The 11,773-nt window shown below is 47.2% G+C and overlaps 1 protein-coding gene across 2 annotated transcripts in view; it reads right to left on the reverse strand.

The window, feature by feature from the left end:
* Positions 1-11,773, reverse strand: part of LOC135224739 (dihydrolipoyl dehydrogenase, mitochondrial-like) — a 153,136-nt gene that overhangs the window by 18,955 nt on the left and 122,408 nt on the right. For both annotated transcript variants that reach the window (XM_064264062.1, XM_064264061.1), the window contains exon 7: positions 7,303-7,448. In XM_064264062.1, coding sequence (XP_064120132.1) covers positions 7,303-7,448 — 146 coding nt within the window. The remainder of the gene's footprint in view (positions 1-7,302; positions 7,449-11,773) is intronic.

An 11,773-nucleotide genomic window follows, 5' to 3' on the forward strand; every position in this document is an offset into this window, starting at 1 on the left:
CTTGCGGCAGCTGGAACCGGTCGTAAGCTTCGAACAAGGGAGTTCGGTAGTTAACTGCTTGTCCGACAGTCAGCACACAGCGCGACTGGGAGGTGAAGAATCACTTTGCTTTAGGCCCAGGAAAAAACAGAGTGAGGGGTGGCATGAGGTGGGACTATGTGTAAAGGACCTCAGGTTTGTATAGTTAGGAAAAATACAATTTTCGACACATTGTTATTTGTTCCGATACGTGATACAAACCATCGGTCCTTTAACAATAGGAAGACTCACTTCTTGGTGGGTAGAATCTGAGTCAATGAACAGACTGGTGTTCGTCCAACCTTGGTTCCCTTCCTGGTCGTAAGAGCAGAGGGAGGGATCCTAGCCTCTGCCCAATGATTGGGGTATGCACCGCAGGATCAATGGTCAGACCTCTGGACCCAAGTAATAAAAGGGATGTAAGCGTACCTCTTAAAACTAGCAAGCAAGAACTTGTTCCTATTGCAAGAGGCAATATGAAGTCATGGGTTTGTCTCTCGTTGGCTTCCACTCCCTCTCCCCCCCCTTGTTGGGGGGAGTGGTGGATAATCGCTCCTATCCCTAATGAAAGGGATAGGATGGAGCTCGGTCGAGTAGCTTACCTGCATCGGTCTCCTGTTCCAGCGTGGTGACGACCGCGTCCCTCTGCCCACAGGTAGAGGGGGAGAAAAAGATGAGGAAAAGAAGCGTCACATTCTCATTCACTCATCTATTCATGCAGTCACACAAAGATGCGATGCTGTTCTGTCCGCTCGGGAGTTGGGTAAGCTACACAACCTGTTGAGCAGCCACCACGGGTCCCAAGGAGAAAGTGTCCAAGGACCTGTGGGCTACATCCCGAAGGTAAAAGGAGGTGAAGGTGGTCTGGTTGGTCCAGACCCCTGCCTTCAGGACCTGCGCCACGGAGAAGTTCTTGCGGAACGCATGGGAAGGACCAATGCCTCTGACTTCGTGGGCTCTCAGACGAAGGGTACGGATGTCGTCGCTACCATCAGCTTCGTACACCCTCCTGATCACTTCACGCAGCCAGAAAGAAAGAGTGATCTTGGATACTTCTTTCTTGGTCACCCCGGTGCTGACGAAGAGGCGTCGACACTCAGGCCTGAGGTGCCAAGTTCTCGTCAGATAGCGCCGTAGCGCCCTCACAGGACAAAGCAGCATCTCATCGCTACAAAGTTTGGGACAATATCGAGCGTCACAGATCCCCATCCCCTGGAATGCTTGACGTCGAAGGAAAGACCATGAAGTTCCCCTACTCTCTTCACCGATGCCAGGGCCAGCAAGAAGAGGGTCTTGAGGGTCAGATCCCTGTCTGACGACTCTTGGAGTGGCTCGAAGGGTCTTCGAGTCAAACTCCTAAGGACAAGAGTCACATCCCACCCCGGGGGCCTGAGTTCCCTGGGTGGGCAAGTCCTCTCGAAGCTCCTCATTAGAAGGGAGATCTCAAACGAATTTGAGATATCCACTCCCCTCAGTTTCAGGAATAGGGCCAAGGCAGCCCTGTATCCTTTGACTGTGGGGACGGAGAGGAGCTTCTCTCGGCGAAGAAAAACGAGGAGATCCGCTACCTGCTGAAGAGTGGCTCTGAGAGGAGATAGACCCCGTCTACGACACCAACCACAGAAGACGGCCCACTTTCCCTGGTACACAGCTGCAGAGGACTGTCTGATGTACCCAGCCATCTCCGTTGCTGATCGGCGAGAAAAGCCTCTCGCTTGCAAGAAATGGTGGATAACAGCCAGCCGTAAAGATGAAGGGACTGGACTGACTGGTGGTACTGTTCCACGTGTGGCTGGCAGAGGAAGTTGTGCCATGGGGGAATCCCTCTCAGTGCTTCTGCAAGCAGAGCCAGCAGGATCATCCGGAGATTCGGGGTGACCAGAACTCTGCTGATCACCTTGCAAATCAGGCAGAACGGGGCAAAGGCATAGACGAAGAGGTTGTCCCACGGGTGTTGAAGAGCGCCCTCTGCAGCTGCCCATGGGTCCGGCACAGCCGAGTAGAAAACCTGAAGTTTCCTGTTGTGCCGGGTGGCGAACAGATCTACGACTGGACGCCCCCACAGGTTGAAGAGCCTTTCCGTAATGTCTGGGTGTAGGGACCATTCGGTCCCTATCACCTGATCCTGACGGCTGAGCTTGTCTGCCACTACATTCCTCTTGCCTGGAATGTAGCGAGCTGACAGCTCTACTGAGTGAGCTACAGCCCACTAGTGTACCTGCAATGTCAACTGGTGCAACAGGAGGGGCACTAGGCCCCCCTGTTTGTTGACATATGCCACTGTTGTGGTGTTGTCGCACATCAACACAGTGCCTCCCATCAGACGGTCCTGGAACTCTTGGAGAGCGAGAAATGCTGCCTTGAGCTCCAGTACGTTGATGTGAAGGTGCTTGTCGTGATGATCCCACACTCCTGCAGCCAGTAACTCCTCCAGGTGAGCAGCCCATCCCTCGGTTGACGCGTCTGAAAACAGCAACATCTCCAGGGGTGAAGTGCGGAGAGGCACTCCTCTTACGAGGTTCCTGTCGTCCAGCCACCAGGCTAGGTCCTGCCTCACCTCCTCCGTGAGGGACACGGGGAAGTACGGCGGGTCTCTTGCCTGTGACCAACTCTCCTTTAGTCTCCACTGGAGAGACTGCAGGTGAAGACGCCAGTGAGGGACTAACTTCTCGAGTGAGAGTGACTACAGGTGGCCAATCACAACTTGCCACTGCTGAGCTGGCTGTTCCTGCCGAGACAGGAACTGGTCGGCTGCCTCCCTGAATCTGCTGATCCTACCACCATATCGATCAGCATACCCAGGTACTTCATCCTCTGCTTGGGCTCGAGATCTGACTTCTCGAAGTTTACCACGATCCCCGAGGAGCCAATCCTTGTCCTGTAGCAACTGCGAGCGGGAGCTCGCCAGGACTAACCAGTCGTCGAGGTACCTCAAAAGACGTATCCCTGATGAGTGGGCCCAAGCAGACACCAGAGTGAACATTTGCGTGAACACCTGTGGGGCGGTTGAGAGACCGAAGCAAAGGGCCCTGAATTGGTACACCGTCCAGTCGAGGATGTAGCAGAGGTACTTCCTGGAGGATTGATGAATGGGTATCTGGAAATACGCGTCCTTCAAGTCCACCAAAAGCATGAAGTCTTTCTCCCTGGTGGAGTTGAGCATGGAGCGTGCCGTCTCCATCGTGAACCAAGACTGGTGAACGAATCGGTTCAGGGGAGAGAGATCTATCACCGGGCTCCAGGCCCCCGAAGACTTCTCCACCAGGAAAAGACGGCTGTAGAAGCCCGGTGACTGATCCCTGACGATCTCCACAGCTCCTTTGCTCAGTATGGCTTGGACTTCCTGCCAAAGTGCTAGGTCCTTGGATGATCCGGAAACGTAAGTCTGAAGGTGGAACGGGTTGGAGGTTAGGGGTGGCCGAGACTCTAAGGGTAGTAGATACCCCTCCCGAAGGAACGTTCTACTATCCAGGTCTCCGATTCCAATAGCGCTGTGATGTTGCCCAATGGCTCGCCAACCCCCCCGGCAACCCCCCCCCCCCCCCCCCTTCCGGCAGCATGTGAGGGGGAACGCCATCCCTAGCGTTTCCCACCTCTCTTCGACTTCTTCCCAGCTCCCCCTCATGACGAGGAGGGCTGGTGACGGTCGCTCCTTGAAGAAGTCGAAGGCAGGGTCTTTCCTCTGGGCTTCGACGATGCGATCGTCTTGGCTGCAGAGGAGGCGCTAACCAAACTCTTGAGCTTGGCCGCAGTAGCTCGAGGCTGCCCAGAAGCCTTCAAGACTGCCTGGTGGACTAAACGGTCACTGTTGTCAGTGCGCCATTGTTCCACCGCAGCGTCCACCATCTCTCCTGGGAAGAGAGAGGAGGAACTCCGCACCGGTCCGTTACGAAGACCCAGAGCCACTTAATGCCCAGCCGCCCTGGTCACTCTGGTGAGGACTGTGTCCCTACGCCGAAGAACCAGGTTGGCCCACAGGTTTGCCGTCTGGTGGGCTAGGTAAGAGATGGCTCCAGACCGGCACAGTCTCCCGAAAGCCGGGTCACCTTCAGGAGTGATGTTTCCCGAGGTGGCCGCAACCTTAGACACTGTGAAGGACCACAGGTCTAGCCAGGAGACTGCTTGGAATGCTGCCATGGATGTCGATTCCAAGGTGAGTGCCTCTTGCTGCAAGAACCATAGGTTCTCCGACAGGAGCTGCTGCAGACATCCCCCAGGAGTTAGCCTAGCTAGCTCCAGGTTAACCTGTTTTGGGGGCATAGGATCCTCCGATGGCACGTAGAATCTCCTCTGTCGCAGTAGAGGCGGGGGAAGTAGCTTGGATAACCTGCCAGACTGTAGCGAACCCTCCTGTCCGGAGACGAGAGCGTCCACCTGGCCCAGCACAGAGTCAGCCAGAGCAGATCGTGGCAGACCCACCGTCGTCCTGGGTTCCTTCTTAGGACCCCAGAACGTCTCGAGGCTGGACATAAGCTCAGAAGGTGGGAGCGGCGATCCTTCCCTGAGGTCGTTGTGCTGATGAATCAGCGCAATAACCTCCGAAAACGACCTCTGGATCTCGGGAGTGACTGCATCCTGCGGAGTCGGACCCTCAAGTCCCTCCAGCAAGAGTGCCTCCCGAGACCCTCTTCCTTCAGGAGGAACCGCAACAGACCCCTCTCGGTCTCCTCCGGCCACTTGCGCATACGATCTGGTCGGTCCTAAGACCGTGCCAGGCTCGTAGGGCATCGTGGTGGGACCGTGAGGAGCGCGCTCCCCACGATCACTCCGGTTCGCCTCGCCCTTCCCGGTGTATCCCGAGGAAGTTGAAGGGATCGGAGAGGAAGAACTGACGCTCCCCCTTTGCCCACCGCCAGAACCGGTATGCTTGGGGGGCTGCAGGCGATCGAGCTGCAGGCGATCGAGCTGCAGGCCTGGTCACGCGGCTCTCCGGGGGAGAGCGGCTGGACCGAGAACAGCAGCTCCGGTCCCGAGCATCAGAGGAGCTGCTGCTGGTCCCCCTACCCGACCGGTCCCGGTGGGAGTGGCGGTCAGGGGACTGGCAGAGTCTGCTGTCACGGTGGGAGCGGGGCCTGTCCTCACGGCGCGTCGTGCCGCTGGAACCGGCCGAAGTCAGTCCCAGCGACCGAGGGGACCTCTTCCTTGCCTCAGCCCGCGGCCGGTCTGAGAACGTCGCGTCAACCCTAGGTACCAGCTCCCGAAGGAGCGGGAGGACCAACGGAAGACACCCCCGTCACACCGGAGTGGGACGGGCCCTTAGAAGTTCCCGAAGGTGACTTCTTAGGGGGGTAGGAGGCGGCCTTCTTTTTCCTCGGCTGTGAAGCCTTGGAAGTCGAAGGGGAAGAAGCGGCAGCAGACGACGACGAAGACAACGACGACACCTTCCTCCTCTTCCTCTTCTTCTTCGTCAGCTTCCTCAGGACAGTTGTCAGGTCCTCCATCCAGGACGGAGCCGGGGCAGTTGCCGAAGCAACACGGCCAGGCTGCACCTGTCCGGAAGGACCTGCGACTGGAGCAGCAACACCAAGGGCAGGAACGACATCGGCAGGGGTTGGTCCAGGTACAGCAGAAATGGAAGGTACAACAGGAGGCGGGGCAGCGGCCAGCGACATCCTGGGTACTGGCGGCAAGTCCAAGGGCGAGCTCTTGGGGCACCGGAAGTCGGGGGCTGAGGTGAGAGCAGCGAACCCATGCGGCGGTGTCACGTCCCTCCTCGGAATATCTGGTAGCGGCGCCTGGACAGCAGCTGAAGGTGTTACCATGGTTACGTGCGGTGTGTAAACTAGATGAGGAGGGGCGGCATACCCCGGGGTCGAGACGGTGGTGGTAGTGGTGGTTACCGGACCGTGAGTTACCGGTGCAGAGCCACTCGCCAGGTGATGCAGTGTCTCCTGCACCTTCCAAAGAAGTTCCTTGCTGGATGAGTGGTTTTCGTGCTCGGCTGCCAATACGGTGGTCTGAGGTATGATTCCCCGCTCGGCCAAAGCGGAATCAGAGGAATTTATTTCTGGTGATAGAAATTAATTTCTCGATATAGTGTGGTTCGGATCCCACAATAAGCTGTAGGTCCCGTTGCTAGGTGACCAATCGATTCATAGCCACGTAAAAATATCTAATCCTTCGGACCAGCCCTAGGAGAGCTATTGATCAGCTCAGTGGTCTGGTAAAACTAAGATATACTTAACCTTTCAAAGATTCTTCTCTCTGCAAATGTCTTGTAGTTGACGGTCGTGAACGTGAGGCGACTCTGGTCCGTGGACAGGTTTCTCATTTGCCTTCCAGAGATCGGGACCTTAAGAATCAGTCTCCTTCAGGAAGTTCGCTTTGCCGTCGCTCTCGCGAGACCGTACTTGTGTCCCACCCCACAAACGTGTATGAGGTTTGTCAAACGAGCGCGTAAACTGATAGAAATCTAACTAAATTTATCCTTTGGAATTTCAGTACCACTATCAATATAGTCTGTAGTTTTTAAAGTATCTCTATGTACAGTTAGGTTATTAATGCTTATATGTACAGTGCCATATTTCCAGTTAGGCTTATACTGGTTGCATTAGTTATGAACATGCAGACTTACTGTAAAACAATTTCCTGAAGCATTTTGACAATAATGGTAGTATTTATGAAGCTTTTACATTGTTTTAGGTATCAAACATAATGTAAAGGATTTATGGCACATTCTGTACATGAGGTTGTGTGTAGGTTACACATACAAATGCTAATACCCTACAGAGTGTATTACATGATCTTCTGTAAGGGATTTAAATCATAAAATTTCATTGGTAAATAAAAGGGTAATAAAGATGCTTTTATATTTTGAGCTGATGTATCTATTTAGATGTACTACCTAGAATCCTGGTGTATTTGGAGTGCAAAAATTTCAAGTTTTGCAATTTGGAAAACTGAAATTTTTAATACGTACTATATTTTCTAACTGTGTTTTCAAAGTCAACTAGGGGAATTCCTCGGACAACGATAATACGCAATCAATTATGATGATAATTTTCTAAGGCCAATAAACTTTTAAGTATTTTAAGCATACCTGTGTCTGATAAGCAGTTAATTGACTGGGTCCTCTCAAGTATCATAGGTTCTCCTTCAAGATGCAACATATTGTACAATACATCTGACAAAAACTACCTCTCGTTTCAAAAAAGTACTATGTTCACCGCTTTAAAATACCTATCCCCCAAAATAGCAAATATAAGTCTGGCAATGTGCCTTAAAAGTATACATATTCCTCTAATGTATAATATTTCTATGACTGTACCTATCAACATTACTCACGTAGGGATGACTGTCTGGAAACGTTGATTGACTGGTATACGGCCTTTAGTATCCTTTTCAATGCCCAGTTCTTCTAAACCTAGATTATTAGTGTAAGGTCGGCGACCAACGCATACCAACAGTGTGTCACATTCCAAATCTTCTTTCTGTTAATAAAAGAAAAACCAAACCATGGGTGGAAATAGTGTTAAAATAAATATTCATGTAAAAAAAATTGTCTTGAAATAAATATTCATGTAGAAAAATTATCTTGAAAAAATATTTTCAAAAATTATGTTTTTATAATCACCCAGTACATACATAGCTATAGTTTCTGTTATTCGCAGCAGTATAGATTCAAATTTCAATGTAACAACACTGATAAGTGTGTAGGTGACAATAGTCTTGCCACCTAGTGAGAAGGTTAGGAACAACACAGCCTATTACCTCATTCCATTTATGCTAATGTCCATCATGGGGAGGGTTCTGATCATGTAATTACTGGGTAAGTATAATTAAAAACATCTTTTATTATAAAAACATAATTTTTCATTATGCAACTTTCCCAGTAATTACATAGCTGATTCCCAAAATGACAGGAGGTGGGATAAATGGACATACTCTACTCATAAACATTAAGTCATGTAATGAATTAGAAATAGATAAGCTGCTAGCATTGAAACAATGCTTGTCGTTCCTTGTTAGTCAAGAGAGCTTGCAGTAGCGACTGCCTCTGGTTGGTGTTCAACTTAACCTGTAGTGGCGGGGCAGTAAAGCAGAGGGTCGCCTCTACTTAAGGGGGAGCCTTGTAGCAAGGATGATTCCAATTGCTCACAAGGACTACAATTTGCCCTTGCCCTGGGCACAGTACCATAACAAAAACAACCAGATTATTATGTCACCTACACTGAAGTGAAAACCACAACCAATCCACTATAAGTGTCAGGTGCTCTGGGTACATTGTACCCTCTTGGCTCCCTCAACTTCGATCCTTCACTACCAGGTGAAGGTTTGGACAATAGGAGGGAATCCATTGCGTTCTTCCTCGATACCATGCCAGTAACTAAAATTTTCAAGGTACTGCCTAAATCTTATCACTTCAAAAAACTCTCTTACGCTATGAGAAATGATGAATGATCGTACTACCAGTAGGTTGAACACCCAATGGACGTATGAGATATATACAGTGGGGGCCCCGTATTCGTGTTCTCCGGATTTGCAGATTTCTCTCTGGACCTTATATACCAATTATTTGCCTGTTCGCGCTTTTTACTGACAATAAATAATCCCAAATTAGTATATTTTAACCCTTAAACGCCGAAGCGGTAAAAAAAAAATGTCTCCCGTGTGCCGGAGAAGTTTCAGAGTGAGCGCGGAAGCGGAAAAAATATTTTTTTAAAAAATCACAGCGCGCTTAGTTTTCAAGATTAAGAGTTCATTTTTGGCTCCTTTTTTTGTCATTGCCTGAAGTTTAGTATGCAATCATCAGAAATGAAAAAAATTATCATTATCATATATAAATAATGCGATATATGATAGCGCAAAAACGAAATTTCATATATAATAGTATTTAAATCGCGCTGTGCGCAAAACGGTTATAGGTAACAAGATACTTTTTATTTCGCTGTAATGTACACTAAATTGCAATCATTTTGGTATATAACACATTGTAAAACGATAAAAGCAACACAGAGAAAATATTATCACAAAATAATGCATGAATTCGTAACGCGCGGACGTAAATAAATAATTTTTTCAAAAATTCACCATAAATCTAAATATTGTCCTAGAGACTTCCAATTTCTTTCAAAATGAAGACAAATGATTGAATATTACTATACTGTAAGAATATATCTTACAAATGCAGTTTTCGACCATATCTGACGAGTTAAAGTTGACCGAACTGTCGAATTTTTTTTTATATATATTTTTTATATGCAATTATTTTCGGAAATAAGAAAAGCTACACTTTCAAATATTTTTCGTTTTATTCTACATGAAATTGCGCACATTTTCATATATAAAACTCTATGAAATGCCTAATATGAAATGGAGCAAATATTCCGAGAATGGGACTTACGCATTTCGGAGATTTGTGGCGGAGAATCCGCGCGCGGAGGGAAGGAAAGTTTTTTTTTTAAAATTCACCATAAATTTAAATATTGTGCTAGAGACTTTCGAATTTGTTTCACGATGAAGATAATGGACTGAATATTACTAGACTGTAAGAGTTTTTCTTACAATGGCGTTTTTTCGACCATTTCGGTAGAGTCAAATTTGACCGAACGTGGTTTTTTTTTCTATTATCGTGATATATATGCAATATTTCAAAAATGAGAAAAGCTACAACCTTCAACTATTTTTTGTTGTATTATACATGAAATTGCGCACATTTTCATATATAAAACTTTATGTAACGGCTAATATAAAATGTTGCAAACATTACCACAATCGCACGTATGATTTTTTCGGAAGAGTTACCGCTAGCGGACGTAAAGAAAATGTTATTTTTTTTCAGAAATTCACCATAAATCGAAATATTGTGCTAGAGACTTCCAATTTGTTGCAAAATGAAGGTAAATGCTTGAATATTACTAGAATATAAGCGTTTTAGCTTACAATTTGCGTTTTTCGACCATTTCGGTAGAGTCAAAGTTGACCAGAAGGTTGAAAATTTGTCACTTATCATTATTTATATGAAAATATTTCAAAATTGATAAAAAGCCACAACCAGGGTGGGTGTTTTAGTTGTGTTGTGCATGAAATTGCGCACATTATTATATAAAAACTTTATGTAACGGCTAATTTAAAATGGTACAAACATTACCACAATCGCATGTATGATTTTTTTCGGAAGAGTTACCGCGAGGACGTAAGGAAAAAGTTTTTTAATTTTTTCATAAATTCACCATAAATTGAAATATTGTGCTAGAGACTTCCAATTAGTTGCAAAATTAAGGTAAATGATTGAATATTACTAAAATATGAAATTTTCATTATTAAAATGAAGTTTTATTGTATACTTACCGAACAATTATAGAGCCGTGATTTCCACGAGCGGCAGGATACTAAATTCAAATTTAGCGCGTCGGCGTCGCCAACACTGGTGGTGATGACGTCATCTCCCTCCACTCGCGGGGAGAACCAGTACAACTGTCCAGGGTGAATCCAATTCTTTCTGCCCGTCCGTCCACCTAAGGGGGGAGGAGGGTGGTATAATCATAATTGTTCGGTAAGTATTACAATAAAACTTCATTTTAATAATGAAAATTTCATTTTTATTGTAGTGTCTTACCGAACAATTATAGAGCTGATTACACAATTTATGGAAGGTGGGATTCAGTGGACCGCCACTAGTATTTTTAAATGGTTACATTTATTGGCAATACCAGTAACAAACACTCAAGGTGTCTGTTGTACTTACCTTGTAAGAGAGCTACAGCAGACTGTTACTGGGGTGCCTCTGGTCGGTGCTGCTTCTACTATTGTAGAGGAATTGGAATTTGACCAAAGTTAGCCTCTACAGGATGGGAATCCTTCCGTAGTTCAAGCGAGTCAAGGCTGACTGACGGAGGATAGTAACAACAAAGATTGCCCTTGCCCTGGGCTAAGACCAGAAATTCAATCATACAAAACATTTGTCACCAACACCAGATTTAAAAACATATATACCCAACCATTGTAAAATCTGACCTAACAGACTGGTGAGTATCCCAGGTACTCAGTACCCCCAGCTTCCCTTGAACTCGACAACCTATTCAAGGTGAAAAGTTAGCATAGAGGTGACGACCCCTGTGCCGTTTCTCCCAACACCATGCCAGAAACCGCCACCGGACCTAACGTTTTACAATTCTCGAAAACCGTTTCTATCTCTTTGAGATAATGACTCGCAAAAACCGAATTCGATCTCCAGAACGTGCTCTGAAGAATCGAAGCTAAAGATAAATTCTTTCTGAATGCTAAAGAAGTTGCCACTGCTCTAACCTCGTGAGCTTTTAACTCTCAGAACGGAAAGATTGTCGTTCTCGGACTGCGAGTGAGCTTCCCTGATAAGCTCTCTAATAAAGAACGATATAGCATTCTTAGAAAGAGGACGAGAGGGATTTTTGAACCGAGGTCCAGAGCTTAGAAGATTGTCCTCTAATACCCTTAGTGGCAAACAGATACTGTTAATAGCCCTGACGGACATAAGAGCCTTTCTTCCTCCTCATGTCCAACCAAATCAGATAAGTTCCTTACACAAAAAACTCCTCGGCCAAGGATTAGAAGGATTCTCATTTTTGGCTAGAAAGGTCAAAGATACCGAAAATACAGCATTGCCTTGAGAGAAACCGACTCTTTTGTCTATAGCGTGCAATTCGCTGACACTCTTAGCAGAAGCTAGAGCAATAAGAAAAAGTGCCTTCTTAGTCAATTCCTGATGAAGCCGACTTCAAAGGCTCAAACGGTGGCCCCATGAGGAAGCTTAAGCACCACATCTAAGTTCCAAGTC

This window comes from Macrobrachium nipponense, chromosome 12 (assembly GCF_015104395.2).
Source record: "Macrobrachium nipponense isolate FS-2020 chromosome 12, ASM1510439v2, whole genome shotgun sequence".
In the NCBI taxonomy this organism is placed as follows: domain Eukaryota; kingdom Metazoa; phylum Arthropoda; class Malacostraca; order Decapoda; family Palaemonidae; genus Macrobrachium; species Macrobrachium nipponense.